Raw genomic sequence first — 20,446 nt, 5'->3', positions numbered from 1 at the left:
CTAAATTGTTTCACTTTTTGTTAGCAAATTAGCAGCAAAGGTAGAACAAGGAGCATGGATGGTGTTTCCCTACTGGTTCAAATAACTATATCTTTCCATTTGAAACTTTAAAAAATTGTAAATTTCACTTGAAACTATGAATAATGTGGCCCACACTCTGGACTACAGCTTTAATCAAAATGAAACCTCTCAGAAGCCCCATTTCAGCCCTGTTGGAGGGGCATGTTGCTCAGTGCAGCGGACTCTATCATGAGTTTGTCTCTGTTGCAGGAGGGGAATGCTGCTCTGCATCTTGCAGCAAAGCATGGTCACAGTCCTGCGGTCCAGGTGCTGCTAACCCAATGGCAAGAAATAAATGAGATCAATGAGGTATGTGAAGTTGCTCATTATAGGTAAGCACAAGACTCACAAGTGGAAGGGTGGGAGGAATGGCTTTCATGGGAGGAAAACAAAGATGTTAGTGCTACAGAGTGTAAAATGTCATGCTAAAAAATCCATTCTTTTTTCTTTAAAGTATCCCAGCAAGTAATTTGTTAACCCATTCATTTATTCACCCATTCCCTCAAAAATATTTAATATGTAATTTATGCTAGGTAGAGTATGTATTCTTATTCTAGAAGCCTACAGGCCAATAAGGCCATGAAAAAAGGTGGGAGCTGAGAGGGCCAAGTCAGAGATTAAAAAGGGCTGTGCTCACCAGGGGGAGGGCGGCTTGGCTTTGATTTGTAGACTTTGCAGGGTTTTAAGCAGCAAAGAGAGATGGACTCCATTTTGGGTATAGGCCTGTGACTGTCACAGTGGTTTGAAGAGGGGCTTGGTGCCTGGAGAGCCTGGAGGTGGGGACACCCAGTCAGGTGATACTGGAAATTGCTAAATCAAGAGCTATGGAGAAAACCTGCCACCAGGACACTCACAGGGAGCAAATAGGATGAAGGAATAGGAGGAGGCAGAGGCCATAGGATTTGTGACTAGGGTTAGAGAGAGGGAAGAATTTTTGATGCCCAATTCGCCGGTTTGGACTACTGGGAAGGGGGAGTGCCTGCCCCTGAGCAGAGGCGAGCAGTGATTGAGATCAGTAATAAGGATTTTGGAGGACTTTACTCTGAGGCACCTGCAGGGTGCAGGTACGTTCAGGTGGGAGCAGTGGGCAGACAGAAACTCTCTGGGGTTCAGTGGACGTTAGGGGGATGGAAACTGGGCGCGGGCTTAGGTGGAGGAGCTGTGGCTGAGGAGGCAGATTTGCGAGCCATCTGCTCTAGATAGTCACTTTTAACCTTTGGGTCAATGAATTCTACACGGGCTCTTTGGAAAGAGCTCCTGGTACCTCTCTGAGCTATACTGTAAGAAGATAATCATTTAATTTAAGGCACCAGTGATTGTAAGGTATATCATTATTTTATGACACAAATTAAAATTAAAAAATAATGCTGCCGCTTAAACCATGACACATACAAGCTTTTTTTGTCCCTTAGAATAGTTTATACTTCTTGAAAGAGTTTTTTAGACTTTTATCTTAGATTTTTTATTAGACACATGTAAAGGAACAAATAAGCAAGATAAGTTGGTTCCCGAACTTCACACTGAGCTTGATTCTTCTAAATCACTTTCTTACTCAGAGTCTCAAAGTCTTTGCTTTTCCAAACAAAATACTGTCCTTTTTGCCTTCAGAGGTGCTTGCGATGCAACATTTCTTTAAAGGGTACCCCACTAGGGTTTCTGAGATTTTCTTCTAAGCTGACACCCATTCTGATTTAATGCACACTACAAGCAGTGATAACAATATCACATCTACTATCTGGTTGCCTGAGATTGGGAGATGCATCCTGATCCCAGATACGTTAAAATAAGGTGGTACTTAGAATTGGTGGCTTATGACCATAAAAGTAGCAACTGTGGGCAACATAATGAAAATGGAAGGGTGTGAAAGTGAGCCTCCATGATGCCTGGGCCAAGTCAGTGTTCCCTTTGGACCAGAGAAGCCCACCAGGCTAGTCCCTTGCATCCCTGGACTTGCGCACCCAGAGATTAAAAGCAGGGCTCTGACTGTGTGGGTCAGGTCTTGGCTCCATCAGTCTTCTAGGTAGGTGATCTTGGGCTTAGTCCTTAGCCCCTCTTAGCCTCAGTTTCCTCTTCTGTCAAAGAGCCTCCTAAGGCCATAGTGAGGTTTAAATGGGAAGGTGAGGTCACACACACAGCGGCAGGAATAGCGCCTGGCACATGGTCAGTGTGCAACAGATGGCATCTGTTATCACTGGTGTGGTCTGGGTGCAGTATATGAGTTCGTACCCGTGGTATATATTGCTATTATCCTCATTTTATTCTCTTCAAGTTTCTGGGGGGGAGTTAAGCCAAGCTTTCACTTGAGGATCATGGACAAAAATAGAGCCTTCATTTGTTTACTTTTGTGTGTGTTCAGTCTTTTCTGACTGTCTGGCATAATGATGATCAGGTTTAATTGGTTTAACTTATTTAAAGAAGATCCCGGGAATTTGATCCTCTTGAATAAAAGTTATGAATGATGTGTGAGAAACTAAAAACAAAACAAAACAAAACATGAATCACCTAGGGTAAATCTTAGGTGTGATTGGCCTTCACAAACCAATATAGAGATCATAGCCACAGGACTTTTTTTTTTTTTTTTAAGATTTTATTTATTTGACAGAGAGAGAGAGCACAAGCAGGGGGAGCGAAAGGCAGACGGGGAAGGAGAAGCAGACCCCCAGCTGAACAGGGAGCCCAATGCGGGACTTGATCCCAGGACGCTAGGATCATGACCCAAGCTGAAGGCAGATGCTTAACCAACTGAGTCACCCAGATGCCCCCTGTAGTCACAGGATTTAATTAAAAGTCTTAATCATGTTTGCCCTGTTCTAATACTTTACCACTGGAATGTGTGCACTTGGACTTCATCCACCTTTTAGCTATTTTTGAGTTAGGGCACATTGGAGAGAGCTCATAAAGTCCAACTAACTGTCATTGCAGATTATGATAGGTTTCATCTGCACAAAATAATGACTAGTGATAATATTAGCCTTTTGGATAAGGCCCCTAATATTCATACAGTCCTCGGCTGCCTGTGTTTCCTGTTGTAAGCTGTTGCTGGACCAGTTGGAGTGACCCCTATGAATATACTCTAGAGGAGTTGTCTCTAAAGAGGCTTGGTAGCAAACTCTTATCAGTAAGGAAAGTTTGGGTGTGCATCTGTCACATACATTTATAATTAAATTAATACACTACAAAACATAAACCAGAAATATAGTTAAAAATTTAAGATAAAAATAAATATAAATAGTAGTTCTTGTATTTTCTTCACACTGAAATGATTATTTTAGAGATGTTGGAAATATTTTCCTTCCATTTTCTTTGTGTTCCTATGCATATATATTTTTATTGACTGCCCAGAGTTCATTTGACTCTTCTTCAGCTCTTGGACGTTTTCTTTATTTCATTTTCCTTTTCTTAAAAGTAATGCTGTTACAAACCTCTTTGTATAAAAACTGTAGTTTGAATTCCTCACTATTTCCTTTGGGTATAATCTTAGAAGTAAGATTGTTGGGTCAAAGGTATGAATGTTTATTAGACTCCTGATACATTAAAGATGTAAATTCTTTCCTTCACATTTTTTTGCTAATGCTTTTCCCCACTGTGGTTTGCCATTTGGCATCTCTTTTCCTGGAAAATGAGAAGGCCTATTATGGGGAGAAATTCCTTCGTAACAGATGGCAGGCCCAGGCACTCAGGTAAAGCAGCATGGATACAATTTTTCCATCCCTTTGAGATGGGGACATTAGTTCCATGCTCCTGCATCCCTTTTGACAGGATTGTTCATATCTAATTAGCTACGAGTAAAGCCTTCTGAATTTAAACTAATGCATTTGTTAAGCAGAATACTGCCCAAGGGGGGAAGTGGTTAAGGAATGGGAAGGAATTCTGCATTTCTTCCCAGTATTTTTAGGAAAGAATCTTTTGGCATTTTACCCACAGTGGAACTTAATTAAAAATTGGAGTCAGTCCTCTCAAACCCTGCCCTTGCTTTATCAACTAAATTTATGCAGTATTCTAAATCCTTTGTTGTCATTTCAACATCTTCACAGCATCTTCACCAGGAGTAGCTTCCATCTTAAGAAACTACTTTTTTTGCTCATCTGTAAGAAGCAACTCCCCATCTCTTAGTTTTTTTATCACGAGATTACAGCAATTAAGTACATTTTCAGGCTCCATTTCTATTTCTCTTACTATTTCCACCACATCTGCAGTTACTTCCTCCACTGAAGTCTTGTGCTTTCACCTTGTAAAAAAAATGTGGTATCTGTGAAGTGCAATAAAGCAAATCAATAAAAGGAGGTATGTCTGTGGAAACAATGCCTTTTCAAAAGGTATAAAGTTAAACACTCGGATCAAGATTAGAGTCCCAAACTAGTAATGTTTTATACTCTTTATTCTGCTGGTGGAAGTGTACATTTGTACAATGCTTTTAAAAAGCAATTTGTCACTTACCTTTCACCCAGGCTTGAAAAATTCTGTTAAGGGAATAATCTTAAAAAGGGAAAAAGCTACACGCATTAAGATAGATAATAAAGTTACCTCCAATAGCCAAGAATTAGATACAGCCTATACATGCTATGAATTCTAGGGGAAAGCCAAATAAAAGTTTGGTGTACCTTTTTCTTGGAAAGTTATGTAGCTGTTAAAAATACTAAATATACTAAATATATTACAATATAAAAAATGTTCATGATATGGGGCGCCTGGGTGGCTCAGTCATTAAGCGTCTGCCTTCGGCTCAGGTCATGATCCCAGGGTCCTGGGATCGAGCCCCGCATCGGGCTCCCTGCTCCGCGGGAAGCCTGCTTCTCCCTCTCCCACTCCCCCTGCTCATGTTCCCTCTCTCGCTGTGTCTCTCCCTGTCAAATAAATAAATAAAATCTTTTTAAAAAATGTTCATGATAGAACACCAAAAAAAAAAACCCAATATGTATTTGTGCATACATCTTCACTATCTGAAATTTATATACACATGGACAAGACTGTGAGAGAGTGGAAAATAAAGATACTATGACTTGATTCCCCCTGGAGTTGCAGGCTTATTTGTGCAGTAAATGAGCACCATTATTTGTGCAGTAAATGAGCACCACATTAAGAATTCATGGGGCCCATGAAATTCTCAGAGTGTGGAGAGCTGTGCTGTTTTTCAGGCATTCACAGGTGCCTCCCTGCCCTCAGTCTTCAGCCCCCCTTGGAGTCCCTGGAAAAGCCTCCCTCATTATCAGGGTCCTATTGGGCTCACTCCTTTTGGCTGACTCCATTGTTCTGTGCCCTCCCTCCCTTCTGTACTTAATTCTGTTAGCCTCCAGAGAGGTTTTGCTTTGTGATGGCTTTCACATGCTCACATTCTACCCACCCAGCTAGGATTGCAGACTCCACATTGTCCATATCCTTACAGCCTCGGCCTCATCTAGGCAGCCTGGAAATTGTCCTGCGTCCATTTTTCAGCTTTTACATTTTTCTTGAGTTTTCCCCTGAGTTCATTAACACACTTCCTGGATCAACAGCTTCAGCCCCCACTCGTTGTTCACACCTGTCTCCACCTCACCCCCTGGGGGACCCGAGCAGTGTGCAGCAAGAAACCAGCAGCACGGACAAATTGCTGGGGGGACACGTTAGGCTTATTTTGCTCTTGCATCTGTAGGTGATTACTGTGTTTGATCTTGGAAATGCTTCACCTCTTGACAGTGATTCGTCTTGCTGTTTGGGAGATTGCTTTTGTGCCCTAACCCCCGACTAAGGGGAAGGGGTAAAGGATTGAGCCATTTCTGGGAAGGCAATTGGAGATTATGGATTGAGCTGACAGCAGAGGCTTCCTCCATTTGTGCTGGATGTTATGCTGCCCAGAGTTTGGGCAGTAGGTTCTCTTCAGGGTCGTACTAAATGCCCCTGGTTCAGTGAAGACTTTTGTAACCCCTAACAACTCCTTTCTGGAGGCCCTACCCTTACATCTTATCAAACATATTTAAATGCCCCAACATTCCACATTAAAAAATTGTTTTTGCTGTAAATTATTTTAAAAGGCTTTTTAATTGGTGCTTTCATAATTATTTGGTTATGATAAACTCCCCTAATTTATGATTGACTCTGGTTTGTAAGAACTGTGTATACTTGGGAATTTGAAGAGGTGAAAAAATTGAACCTACAAATTGTTTACAAATGTAATGAATATTTTATGACTATTACATTTAACAATCAATGAAGTATGAATATGTCAATTAAATATTTATTCACTTCAATTTCACGGTTTTCTTTTGGTCTCTTGGAATCAATAATTTTTTTGGTAAAGGTTTTAAACATTTCTTTGGCTCTTAAGAAGTCTGTAGGCCCTATACTCAGTGCTGATGGTGCCCCTGGGGTAAGATGCTAAAGTCTCACAGCTCTTCCTACTACCTCCTGGCTTTGGGTTCTACACAAACTTGCTTCTGATTCAGATCTTCTCATTGGAGGGGGCACGTCTTACCATTCTGATCTCAGCCCCAATGTTGCCCTATCCTGGAGGATTTTCTTGATCACTCACTGGAAAGTAGCCATCCAGTCCTGCTGTTTTACTTTGTGTTGTTGCACTTAGTACGAGCTGTTATTATTCTCATAACATCTAGATCTAATAAATAGATTTATTCTCAGTCTGCTGATTGATTGATCTGTCTGCCAATCTATAGGTCTACTGATTGTCCACCTCTACTGGGATGTACTAGTGGAGATCTTATTCACCATCCTATTTCCCACTATCTAACATAGTGCCTGGTATATAATAAGTGCTCAAGTTTTTGTGTTTGTTTTTTGTGTGTGTGAAGTGAATACTGTACATATTTACTAGCTCATTTATTCTCCCAATATTACTATGGCTTGAGAAAAAGAGGTATGATGGTGTGGTAAACAGAATAATGCTCCCTCACCCCAAGGAGGTCCACATCCTAATCCTTGGAATTTGTGAATATGTTATGTTACAAGGCAAAGAGGAATTTAGGTTGTGCATGGAATTAAGGTTGCTAACCATCTGACCTTAAAATGAGATTATCCTCAATTATCCAGGCGGGCCCAGTGTAATCACGAACGTGTTTTAAAGCAGAAGAGGAAGGCAGGTAAGGAGGTCAGAGCGATGCAGGGTGAGAAGGACTTAGCTGGTTTAAAAGTTGGAGGGAGGGGCCATGAGTGTGGGCGGCTTCCACAAACTGGAAAAGTCAAAGAAGTGGATTTTCCTGAGGGCCTCCAGAAAGGCCTTTATTTTAGCCCAGTGAGACCCATTTCACACTTCAGACTTCCAGAATTGTAACATAATACATTTGTATTGTTTAAGCCACTGAGTTTGTGGCAATTTGTTATTAACAGCAATAAAAACTAATACAGGTAGTTATGTCCTTTTTTACAGATGAAGACGAAGAGGCCTGTACTTGAGAGGCCACTTATCCAGGGTCATAGAGACATTTAGTAGCAGCTCAAGCTAGAGTCCAGGTGGTCAGTGTGTGTACTGTTCTTAGTAGCATCTTATCTGTTGCTTCATAAGAAACCTACCGGAAGTGCAGTGGCTTGAGCGACAATACCCTATTATCTACCACTCACGGCTCTGGGGCTTGGGCTGCGCGGAGAGGTTCTTACTTTGGGTGTGTTATGTGGTCACAGTCAGGTGTCAGCCAGGACTTCGGGCATTTGAAAGCATAAGTGAGCCGGACGTCGCTGGTGGCTCGCTCCCATGACCGGCAGTTGGTGGCAGCTGTCAGCTGGGAGCTCAGCTCGGGCTGTGGAACAGCACTGACGTGTGGTCTCCTCCCAGCCTAGCAGCTGGTTTTTAATAGGCAGGAAGCAGAAGCTCCGCGGCCGGTTAGCGGCTACACCTGCCAGTGACACACTGTCCCGCCTGCCCTACTCTGTTGATCGGTCCGAGCACTCACAGGGTCCACCCAGATGCAAGGGTAGACCTCGTGTTGGGGGAGTGGAAGGCTCACATTGCAGACGGGCACGTGAGATGGCAGTTACTTATGCACTTATTTTTGGGAAAACGTCACATCCTATAGGACCTTGTTTGGTGGACCTAGAAACACTTCGTAGCAATCTTACAATTAATCAGTCAGCAACTATCCATTGACCTTATATTATTGCACGGCACCATGCTAAAACCTTTTGGAGGTTGGCAGGATAATCAAGAGCAATTTTGCCATCTAGCGTGGACACGAAGTGAAGCCACTTGAGCACAGAGAACAGGGAAGGAGAGGCAGTGAAGCTGGGTAAGGGGCCATCAGGGAACACTGCACAAAGATAGCAGTCATGCTAAGCTTTGAAACCAGACCCGGCAGAAGGGAGAGCTGCAGGTAAGCCAGCCAGGGGGCAGGAGGGTGTTGAGGCATTTCCTGGGACCAATACCAAGTCAGCCATTTTGGTTCAAGGAGGGGTTTTTCAGGGTGTATGGAGAGAAGACTTAGCCCTTGTCCACTTTGTACGTCTTAGAGAAGGGAAACAGGGATTTAGCTCATATTTGCCTGAGGCATGTGTTACCTAGGACTCTCACTCCTATGGGGAACACTTAGGGGAAGTAAAAAAGAGGCCCTCAAAATAATAAAAAACACATTGGATTTTCTTTCTTAAATAGTTGTACTGTTTCATTGTATTAATTAATTACCACGTGCTGTTTCATTGTATTAATTAATTACCACGTGATGAATACCAGAAAGCATGCTGGATTGTAATGGGGGTCCTCCCTGCCCTTTCCACCTGTGTCTTGCAGCTCAACATCAGTACTTTGCAGATGGCAACCCAGAATGGCCATACATCCCTTGTCAGCTGTCTTCTCAGTGAGAGTGTTGATCTGCACCAGGACGCAGAAGTGAGTCTATTCTAGTAACATGGGCTTTGATCCTGGTGCCGTGAGGCTGGCTGTGTGGGGAGATGCTCCTCGCAGATACTTTGGGGGGGATGAGGTGTTCACAAAGGAGGAACTCTTTCTGGGAAAGCTGACTGACTTCTTTTGGAGACTGAGTCTTAATTTTGAGAAATAAAATCCAAGGGATGAATTTTAGAAAGTCATTGAAGTTCCGGAACAAAATGAATTCTTTGTGTTTTAAATATTGATATTTGCTGCAATAAAACTTCCTCAGGTGTCTAGAGATGCTGTTATTCTTGTATTAAATTTATCAGTCTGGGGAAAAAAGGACACTGCTATAAATGGGAAGGAGAATGATCATGTTTCCCCCCTTCACTGAGTGATCTTGTTTTTCTTTTGAAAGTCAATCCTTTTTACTGATTTAGGTTTTCTGAAGTTTGAGTTGGCTTTGGTAGCATTGACAAAGGCCCTCTGTGGTGGAATTAGATGGAAAACATTCTTCTATTTTTCACCCTATTTTCATTTCTCCTGTGAGAATGTTATTTCCTCTGATCTTGCTTAGCCATTACTATTTATTATATTAGCTGGAGAGAAGGGATGCGATTTGATCACGTCTGGTAGTTTTTGGAGAACGATGTTAGGGAATTGGCTCTGAACTCACCTGGTCTATCCAAGGATAGACGCTTCCTGTTTCTCGGGGCGCGGGGGGGGGGGGCAGTTGGGTCCCAGCAAGGCCGGTGGCCCCAGCAGGAAGGACACTGCCAACGGATGCTTTCTCTTTTTTCATGCTTGGTGCCTCAAGAGAGAACATTCTTCCTGAGTAGAAGGGGCCTGCACAGAAAGCCTTCCTCCCACCCTGCCCCAACCAGTCCCAGCATGTCCATTTCCTTGTTCGTGCCTGTGGCAGCCTGACCTATGCAGCTGTGGAGTCCTACCGCCCCCCTCTCCTCCTCCTCTGTGTGCTGGTGCGGCTCTTGCACACTCAGTACATCTCTCTTCCATAGGTTTCTTTCCCAGTAGGTTTCCTGGGAAGGAGCCCGGTGCCAGTGTTAGAGTCAGGCTATCGGATAGGGGTTCGAATCCTGTCTCTGCCACTTCCTGGCTCCAAGGCCTTGTGGAAGTTATGGAATGGCTCTTTGCCTCGTATATAAAGTGGGGAATAGAAGATCTAACTGCTAGGGTTATTGTGAATGAAAACTATTAGCCCAGAGTTTAAAACAGAGTATAAACTGTTGGGGAAGTGAGTATGCATTAAGTAGAATTATAAAAATATGTTCAATGTGCCTACCTGGTGCTTATTATTGATATCTCTTTCCCCTGACCAACCCTGTGCTCTGTCCTCATCACCTGCCCTCGCACACACCTGCCTTGGCTCTCAGCTCGCCTGCTGTGCATGCCTCCCTGGATCTTCTGAGTGCCCCGCTCTTTCACACGTGCACCCCCTCCCCCTGCCGCCCCCTGCCTTCCCTCCACCCTGACTGCCCCGCAGCTCACTCTCTCTCACACCTAACCTCTTTCTGCCCACCTTTTTTTCTTTTCGGCTGCCTTCAGTACCCTGGAGACATTTGTCTAGCGCCTCCATGTGCCAGTGGCCGCTGGGTGGTGGTGAAGCTGCAGGAGCTAAGTGTGTGGTCCTAGAGGTGGTCATGACCACCTGGTGGGGCTGGGAAAGAAGCCTCCCTGTGGGGATGGCTGAGAGGGGCTGGGACACTCCAGGTGAGTGAGGGTGAGGCTGCAGGACAGGCAGTTTAACTGCAAATGAGGAGGAAAGGGGAGCAGGCTGGAGGGGCTTGGTGAACACCTGCGGCTGTAAACTCTATCTACATGGGAGGGCTACACATGAGAATGGTGTCCCTGGGTGAGTGGGGCATTAGTCCCACAGAGTGCTCTGGGGAGAAAGAGCTCTAAATCACATCAGTTCAGGAAATGCTGAACGTGCATGCCTTTTCCACCTTGTAGCTATTCCCACCATAATTTAGGTCTTGGAAGGCACTGAGAAGTCCTGCAGTTAAGCCTATTTCATATTTCTTATCATCCTTATCTAAGTGAAATGTCAGTTCTTCAGGAAGGCTTTTTTTCATCTTCAGAAAGGTTAGCCGTCTGCCCATCCCACTTACGCTCTCCTGCCACTCTCCTTTTCCTCCAAAACACTTTTCACAATTTGTATATTTTGTGATTTTTTAAAAAAAAATTAATATTTTCTTACCCCACTATATTGGAAGATTCCTGAGAATGGGCCATGTTTACCACTGAATCCTTAACCTCCTGAAAAGAGCCTGGCCCATAGTGGGTGTTCAGCCTATAGTTCTAGAACAAATGAAGGGGGAGGCACAACCTTGGGATGGAAATGATGCTGAACACTTGCTATTGGCCTGATGCTGTGCTGGGCAGCTCCAGTACTAGGAGATTATCAGGACATCTCTATCAAAATGAATTGCTTTTTGGTCTGAATGATGAAGCCAGAATCTTTTGGATTTGAAATTTTCTTTCTCTTTCTTTCTGCAGCCAAAAGACTCCCCTCTTCATTTAGCTGTTACCAACAACCATATCTCAGTTGTGAACAGCTTATTAAGTGCACAGCACAACACTGACATCTTAAGTCAGGTAAGCCAGGGATATCAGAACCCGAGAGTCTGTTTTCTTATGATTCAATGCATTGTGTGGTTAGTGGTAGTTTTGAGCAAGTTCAAGGTACCCTAAAAATTTCCAGGTGGAATATACATATTTTCTTTATCCCTTTTCTTCTGTGACCCCCACTCCCACTTGCACACACATACTTTTTCAAACACACAACTGGGGTTCAGCTAGTGCATTCTTAAACCTGTTTGCACTTAACAGTCCCAGCACCTCTGATAGATAAACAGTAGCTCAGAGGTAAATTGCCAACGGCTCTTTAAATCAAAAGCCACTCCGTCAGTATGAAATATAATTGGCTGGTAGTAGCCCTTTGTCACAAGGAGGAAGCTTTGTTTCTATATTAGAGACTATAAATGTGTCTTCCTTTTACCCAAAGGCAAAAGAGACCTCTTTGAATTAAAAAAAAAAAAAAATCACCAATCCACTGGAGCAGAATCAAATGCCCTGTAAAAGGAATCCATCACTGGCTGGAAATGCAAATGCTGAGGTGGAAGATTAAGAGGATGGGAGTGGGCACTGTCTGAATCAGGGCCACCTCTGGGGCTGAGCTGCCTCTCCCAAGAGCTGTCAGGAGTAGGAAGAGAAACTCTTGGGGGGAGGAGCCCTTCTGGAACCCTGGGGACAGATGAGAACTCTGGACACCTCTTGCCTTTCTGACTGCCTCTACCTAGAGAAGCCTCAGCCTGCGCCCTGAGGGGAGGGAGTGGCCAGATCCAGTGTGCATGCCTGTCCTAACCCTGTCCTAACCTGCTGGGTGGCCCTCAGCTTCCGAATCTGCGGAACCCAGAGCACTGCCTCAGGTCTCTCCAGCCTCCTCCAACTCCAACCTAGGAGTTCCTTTGTGTAGGAGCAGAATGGACACTTACCTACACTTCCGTCCCTTCCTTCCCCCACAGACCTTCCTCCCTGTGTTCCACTATCCCAAACGTTTGGGGGCGGTGGGGGAGGACCTTTTTGTTATTATATATACTTATGTGTCCAAGTCTGTTAATGCCCCAAATATTTCCAAATGAGCAGAATCTTTGTTCCATACACAGAACTCACATAGGATTTTGGTTTCACCAGAACTGGCTAGATTCACTCCAGAGAAGGAGGGTTTATTAGTGGGCACCCTGCCCCCCCCGTTATAGAATTAGACTTTATCATTTCAATTTTCTGTTAGATTGGGAATACACTCAATGTATAACAATAAGAAAACATAAATAAGGTAAAAACTTACATTTGTTTGTAATTCCCCCCCAAAGAAAGACAACTCTTGTTAACATTTTGGTTCATTTCCTGCCTTTTAGACTTAGAGCAGTATCGTTGCAATGAAATTTTATTGGTATTTGATGTATGACACTTGTATCTCTGTTCCATGTTGGTATAGACCTTTGATAGTTTGTCATTTAAGTGTGATGTTTTCGATGAGCCCCCAGAGGGGCACATTGCCACCCAAAAGTGAGTCTTTAATAAATGCTTTCTGATATTAATTATGCTAATGCCCCAAGCAGGTTGGCCCTGTGCTCTGGTTGGAAGAGTACTGAGCTAGATGCTATTGCCCAGCTGTGTGACTCTGGGGAAGTTGCTTCCTCTCTCTGGTTCAAGGGTTGGCCTAGACCATAAATAGCGTTCCTTTCAGTACTAATATTTTAGAAATATCTGCACATTAGCATATCCTTTCAGTGAAAGGTTAAAATGGGTGACTTTCTTGTGATTTTGTATACTTCTTTAAAACACTGTTATCCTCTTGGTAAGAAAATGATTACCCCAGAAAGAAATTTCACCATTTTTAAATGTACAGTTCATTGGCATTAAGTACATTCACATTGTTGAGCTACTATGGCCACCATCCATCTCCAGAACTTTTCCATCTTCCCAAACTGAAACTCTGTACTCATTAAACACTAACTCCCCATTCTCCCGTCCCCACAGTTCCTGGTAACCACCACTCTACTTTCTGTCTCTATGAACTTTACTATTCTAGTATCTCATATTGAAATCATCTTTTAAAAATCATATTTAATTGTTGCTTACTAATCCAGCATTTGGATATACCATAATTTATCAAATGAGTCTCCTAGTGAAACATGCAACTTCCTTTCAGTTTTTCACTGTTAAAAATAACACTGCAGTGAATGTCCCCTGTACCTATGTAACAATATGATCTTGGGGCGCCTGGGTGGCTCAGTTGTTAAGCATCTGCCTTCGGCTCAGGTTATGATCTCAGGGTCCTGGGATCGAGCCCTGGGTTGGGCTCCCTGCTCAGTGGGGAGCCTGCTTCTCCCTCTGCACCTGCCCCCTGCTCGTGCTCTCTCTCTCTCCTTGTCTCTCTCTCTCTCAAATGAATAAATACAATATTAAAAAAAATAAAATAAGAATGTGATCTTAAATCTATTTTCCCTTATGCCCATATAGGACACCTCTGCATTCCCTGTGTCTTTTCATCATGTAAGTTTTTTCCCCCCTCCTTAATGTGTTTAGATTACATTTTTGAAATTTCTCGTGGCAGAGGCAGCAGACTCCTTTGCATGTTGCTGCTGATCTTGGCAATGTGGAACTGGTGGAAACCTTGCTGAAGGCAGGCTGTGACCTGAAGATTGTTGATAAGGTAAGTTCATGGCCTTCACTGTGTTCAGCAGAGATGGTTGTGAAGAACTTCTGTTGGCTGTAAGCCTTAGCATACCCATTGTGAGATGGACACACACTGGAGAAACCTTTTGTCCTGGCAATCAGTAAAACATCCTGATTTTGATTGAGGTATGTAGGTAAGATATTTTACTCTGAATAATAAAATATGTATTTCTTAAAAATTAAAATTATTTATTAATTTGGGAAAGATGATAGATTCATGTGGTCCAAAAATTAAAAAACATAATCAGTAAAGGTTTTACAGTAAAAATGTCCCACCCACCCCTGACCCTAGTTGTCTGGTTCCCACACTACTCTTGCCACACGGATCTATTGTCATCAGTTTCTTAGTTCTTTCCCGTTTCTTTATGCATAAACAAGCAAACATAAATATATTATACTCTTACCATATTCCTCCATCCTTTTTACATTGTGGTGATGTACTTCTCCATATTGTCCTGCATTTAGCTTTTCTTCTTTAAGTATATAAAGTGGAAACTGTTCCATATTAGTACAAGGAGAGTTTCTTCATTCTTCTTTATACAGCTGCACAATAGACTGTGGCATGGACATATCATAATTTGTTTAGTTCTCAGCCGATGGGCATTTGAATTGTTCCTTAGCTTTTGCTGTTATAAGCAGAGCTGCAATGAACAAACATACACGTCTAAACTTGCTCTTACTTAAAAATTCTTTAATTGTAAAATAAATATAAAATTTATCATCTTAACCATTTTTTAAAAAAGATTTTATTTATTTATTTGTCAGAGAGAGACAGAGCACAAGCAGGGAGAGAGACAGGCAGAGGGAGAAGCAGGCTCCCTGCTGAGCAAGGAGCCTGATGTGGGACTCGATCCCAGGACCCCGGGACCATGACCTGAGCTGAAGGCAGATGCCTAACCGACTGAGCCACCCAGGCGTCCCTCATCTTAACCATTTTTAAGTGTACAGTTCAGTAGTGTTAAGTCTGTTAACACTGTTACGCAACCAATCTCCAGAACTTTTTCATCTTGGCAAACTGAAACTCTGAACAGCAACTACCCATTTCCTCCTCCTTTCCCAGTCCCTGGCAACCACCACTCTATTTTCTGTTTCCACGAATTTGACTATTCTGGGTACCTCATAAATAGAATTGTACTGTGTTTGTCATTTTGTGACTGGCTTATTTCATGTAGCATAATGTCCTCAAGGTTTATCCGTGTTGTAGCGTGTGTCAGAATATCCTTCCTTTTTAAGGACGAATGGTATTCCACCGTGTATAGACTACATTTTGTTTATCCTTGGATCTGTGGACAGACGTTGGGTTGCTTCCACCTTTTGGGCATTGTGTAGACTTGTTTTTAAAGAAAGACAACTTTGTTTCTTTCAAGTGACGCCGTAAGGTGGGCTCCATCACAGGAGGGTTGCGGGGCCGCTGTCCACTAGGTTCCAGCTTACTGAAAAGCGTAAACACAGGAGACCAAGGTGTGGCAGTCCTGTCAGGTGCTCACCCATGTGCACCTTATTTCAATCCTCACATCTGTTCTGTGAGGTGGGCAAAATTATCCCAGTTTCCAAGAGATTTCAATGATATCAAGGGTCACACGCACAGTAAGACGCAGAGCCAGGCTTCAAAGCCAGGCTGCTTGTTCGTTGTCCAGTGCTTTCCCACAGCTGTGAGCAGAGCTGACTACTTCTGCAACTTGCAGTTTTTCCCTTTCTTGTCTTCACCCACACTCTTCATCAGCTCAGCACATCCTTAATTCCTAGTGCAAGCGAGGTTCACCCTCCGTACTCTTTCAGAATCTCACATTTTACATTTGTGGGACTTGAAGGATTGATGTGTTATTTTACTTTTCTCTAGAGGTCAGTTTTTTAAAGTTATCATAAAAAGTAGTACAAGCCCACTGTGGACAATCTGGAAAACACAGAGAAGCATAAGGAAGGAAAAGGAAACCACCCATAACTCTGTCATGTGGGTGGAATTACACCGCTTCCGCCATTGTGGCTTGTTACTGCCCCTTAACATTTGGCGTTAGTATTGACAGTTCACATTCATATTTTCCCGTGCTTTCTCTTCCTACTTGATTCCACTTTCTCATTAATATTTAACCCCTCTGGGGCAGTCTTGTAGGTGAAGAGCCCGTAGCATTGGGAAGGGAATTCATGCTTGGCCCCCAGTGCTAGTGGACTGGATGTCCTGGCAAATGCCATCAGTGCTGTAACTTGACTCACAATTTGATTTTCCCATTTTTCCCTTCTCCTCCTCCCCTTCTTCTCTGGGCCTGGCACATGATTGGCCCCCAACACCTAATTAGTTAAGTAATAAAAACTACCTTTTCTACTCACTCCCACCATTTTTACCAAGGATAAATGGCTGTAAGAGTGCATCAGAGTGGGTTGGGAAAAAGGAGCCAGGGTTTGGTGTGAATATGACTTTCCCAGAAACCTGTTCTCTCGGTCGGAGGTCTCACCAAGCTCCTGGAGGGCTTCCCCCACTTCAGCGGCAGGACTACTTGGGTTTCCACTCCCTGGGAAGGTTTTCCTAGGAACTCGAGAACGCTGGCGAAAGCTGAATGCTGCTAATCACGGTGACTCAGATGGCTTCTTAAGCCAGAATTCAGGCCGCATGCAATGAAGGACTTGCTAACTACCTGCAGAGCACAGTTCTTCCTAATTCATTACTGTCTCTTTTGACTAGAAACTGGTAACTGTCAGCCCTACCCTTCTGGCCCACCTGGGTCTTAGCACCGCCACTAACAGCCAGATCATTTGGGTTGGTGGGAGTTGTACTTGCTCAGCCATGTGAGAGAATTACTGGGATAAATTGCTAGATCCCTAAGCATAGAGACATGGGTTGCTAAGAACTTTTTGTGGGATTATTTCTGACATTCATTTTGATTACCTTCAGGATCCCTGGGCAAATTTTTAATGTGCCATTTAAAAGATAGATGAAAAACACCATCTTTTGCTCAGGAAAAGAAATGTATAGATGTGCAGATTGTACACTGCCTAAAATCTTGGGGACATTACTTGTAAAGCTGTGTGCTGTAGTTTTCAGCTATATCCATCTTGACAAAGGTGTGCCTTTTGTAATTTGTATAAGATACCAGATGGGATCCCAGGCCACTCATGCCCCAAATTATGTCCAGAATATCCTTTATTGCTCATTCCATTTGGTTAAGTTTCCTATTCCTCACCCTTGGTTAGAGGCAGTATAATAGAAAAAAAATTCTAGATAGGAGTCCAGTGAGCTGAATTCTGTACTATGAATTAGAAGTTTTGTCATGGATATTACTATTCTTAATGAGAACCAGCATTTTCTGTCTTATTATCTACTCTCCACAACACATGGCTTCAAATTCTTGGTCTAAGATGGCTGTTGAAGCTCCTGCCATCATGCTAGCATTCCACTCAGGAGGAGGAAGAAAGGAAGGAGAATAACATCCTTCCGGTCTTTACAATTACTTCCCAAAAATAAATCACTTCCATCTATATACCAAAACTTAGGTCACATATCCAAGTGCAAGGGAGGCTAGGAAATGTTTGGAGTGGCCAAGTGCCTAGCTAAAATCGGGAGGTCTTTTCCCATAGAAGAAGGAAAAGGCTATTGGGGGAAGGAAGCATGGCACACTGACTAAAGTCTCAGCTACAGGTAGAGTCAGCCCTGAGTAGAAAAATGTGTGATCAGATTATTTATTTGCCGAGGACTCCCCAGTGCAGTGAGCCAGGGAGACCCCCCGCCCAGGGGTCTTGGAGAAATGTTTGGATTCTCATTGATAGAGCATGTGTGAAATATCATCTGTTGATGGTCAGTCCCTAAGCCCAAATCTTTTCCCCTGCCCTGTTGACACAGCGCCTGACACTACCAATACCTAGCATCTCTTGAGTAATTACCGTGTGCCATGCACAGTCCTAAGGGCTTGATATGAATTATCACATTTACACCTCACCACTACACCATGGGGCAGTCTTTGAGACCTAGAGGAGCTAGGGACTGGCCCAAGTTCCCAAGTGCAAGGAAGCAGTAGGATCAGGATTTGAATGCAGGTCCCCCTGTTCCAAACTGGAGCTCCTAAACCCTAGGCCAGACTGCCTGACACTTCCATTTTTACCTTTTAGCAAGGGAAGGCTGCCCTGGTTGTGGCCTCCAGGAGCACCCACAGCCTTGCTGTGGACGTGATCATTAAAGCAGAGAGAGACTATGCCTGGAAAGAGGTAAGGAAGCATGATTCCAGCTCAGCAGTGGGCTCTTCTGCAACCACCATCTTCTTATGGGCAGTGTGGGGTTTGTGTAGGTTTTTTTTCTGCTCTAATGGGCAGGGTCCTGGTCAAATTATAACTGTCCCTTTGGCCTGTGCTGCTCCATTCATGGAATGAATAGCTGCTGCTTCCTCCCTCCCTCTCCTTTGCCAGCATCAGTAGTCAGAACTGAGGTGTGTAGAGCTCATTGGGCTAAGCAGGCTGGCCCGTGTCAGCTCTGACTGACTTGCCCCGCATAGCTGGCTCCCATGTTGTGCCCTCTGTCATGGAGTCTCTGGCTCTGGTATCTTCTGGAAGTTCTCAAACCCAAAGTTCTCATCATTCTTTTTTTTTTTTTTTTTAAATGTTATGTTAATCACCATACATCACATCATTAGTTTTTGATGTGGTGTTCCATGATTCATTGTTTGTGCATAACACCCAGTGCTCCATGCAGAACGTGCCCTCCTTAATACCCATCACCAGGCTAACCCATCCTCCCACCCCCCTCCCCTCTAGAACCCTCAGGACGAACCAAAGTTCTCATCATTCTAATGAGTGATAAAGAAGTTTATGTTCATGGCTCTGCTGTTTTCAACACACTGTGGTGCTGGCTGCTACTCAAGTATCCTGTGATAGTCACAAAAACCTTATTCATCTTGAGAACACAGAAAACTTGCCTCCAAGACATTCTCTCCACCTTCTTTCATTATTACTTCCTCTGATAGCTGCCACGCATACAGCTTCACAACAGAATGCCCTTCCCTCCAACATCGAAATCTAAGCCCTCAGGCAGGATTTGCATTACCGGGCACCACCCTCAGTTTCTACTTTGGGTTGTTGCCATCCTAGGCTGAATGGCCCCCCTAGTCCAGTAGGTTGGTGCCAGAATTCAGGTCCTAACCCTCAGGTGTTTACCCCTGAGGAGCCTCAGGCCTGGTTTGTGGTCTCATTTGCCAATCCTGAGGAATTTCCCTTAAATCCTTAAGGCAAAATGCATTGATCTGCCTCCTTCTTGCTCACAATCCTATTTAATTAGCTCTGCAGTCCTGATATATATATCTGGATGATATGACATATATGTCATTTGAAGTCCACACCATCCTCCTCAAACGTTTTTGTCTGTAAAACAAAACAACATTTTTATGACCATTAAAGTTATCTCTCCTCCTCCTAGTTGATTTTTGTTCCTCCTGCTCCTTTCATTCTCTTCCTCTTGGTCTTAGCTTCATTCTCATTTTCTTAGATCATCACCGTATTTGATTGAAGGTAACCTTCCCAACTTCCACCTTTTCTCTTGCTTTTTAAGTGACTATTTTCACGTTTTCTTTGAAAATAGAAATATTCATTGGTTCTATTTTTAATGTCTGCTAGCATTTTTAGATTCTTTTTCCTAGAGAAGAATAAGTTACTTTTCCGCCAAATGAATAAGCCCTTTTTCCTAACAAATCTTTGAGATGTGAGAGTTAGATGAACTTTGGGAATCCTATACAATATATAAATGTATGAAGGAGACCCTCAGAAATGTGAGAGTTGTTAACCTTGGTGACCACTGGGGACCGACATCTGGAGTGGGAGGAAGGCTTGTTTTTTAATATATATTCTTAAATGTTTTTAACCAAATATATTATTTTATTTCAAAGATTTATTCATTTATTTTAGAGAGAGAGCATGTGGAGGGGAGGGGCAGAGGGACAGGAAGAGAGAAACCCAAGCCGACTCTGAGCTGAGGGCAACTCAATCCCAGGACCCTGAGATCACCACCTGAGTTGAAACCAAGAGTTGGCTGCTTAACCGACTGTGCCACCCAGGCGCCCCTATTTATTACTTACTTTAAGTTCACTTTGTTCATTAAACAATTATATCTTTTTTTTTAACCAAATGCATTTATTATTATTTCAAATTCTCTTTATTTAACAAGTTTATATCCTGGCCTAATATAAAATGATTCCTAATAAAGAACATTAAAGAGAGGATTGAAATTTCCTCTCTTGAAAGGGGAACCCTCCTACACTGTTGGTGGGAATGCAAGCTGGTGCAGCCACTCTGGAAAACAGTATGGAGGTTCCTCAAAAAGTTGAAAATAGAGCTACCATATGATCCAGCAATTGCACT

General features: G+C 43.2%; 1 protein-coding gene across 1 annotated transcript in view; it reads left to right on the top strand.

Moving 5' to 3' along the window:
- The window catches only part of ANKDD1B (ankyrin repeat and death domain containing 1B), a 64,004-nt gene that overhangs the window by 32,467 nt on the left and 11,091 nt on the right, over positions 1-20,446 (top strand). Inside the window, 5 exon segments of the mRNA XM_032403553.1 lie at positions 271-369; positions 8,768-8,866; positions 11,369-11,467; positions 13,992-14,090; positions 18,212-18,307. Of these exon segments, the coding sequence (XP_032259444.1) occupies positions 271-369; positions 8,768-8,866; positions 11,369-11,467; positions 13,992-14,090; positions 18,212-18,307 (492 nt within the window).

Source organism: Phoca vitulina, unplaced genomic scaffold (assembly GCF_004348235.1).
Source record: "Phoca vitulina isolate PV1807 unplaced genomic scaffold, GSC_HSeal_1.0 scaffold6, whole genome shotgun sequence".
NCBI classification, from domain to species: Eukaryota; Metazoa; Chordata; class Mammalia; order Carnivora; family Phocidae; genus Phoca; species Phoca vitulina.
This window is presented reverse-complemented; position numbering and strand designations above follow the sequence as displayed.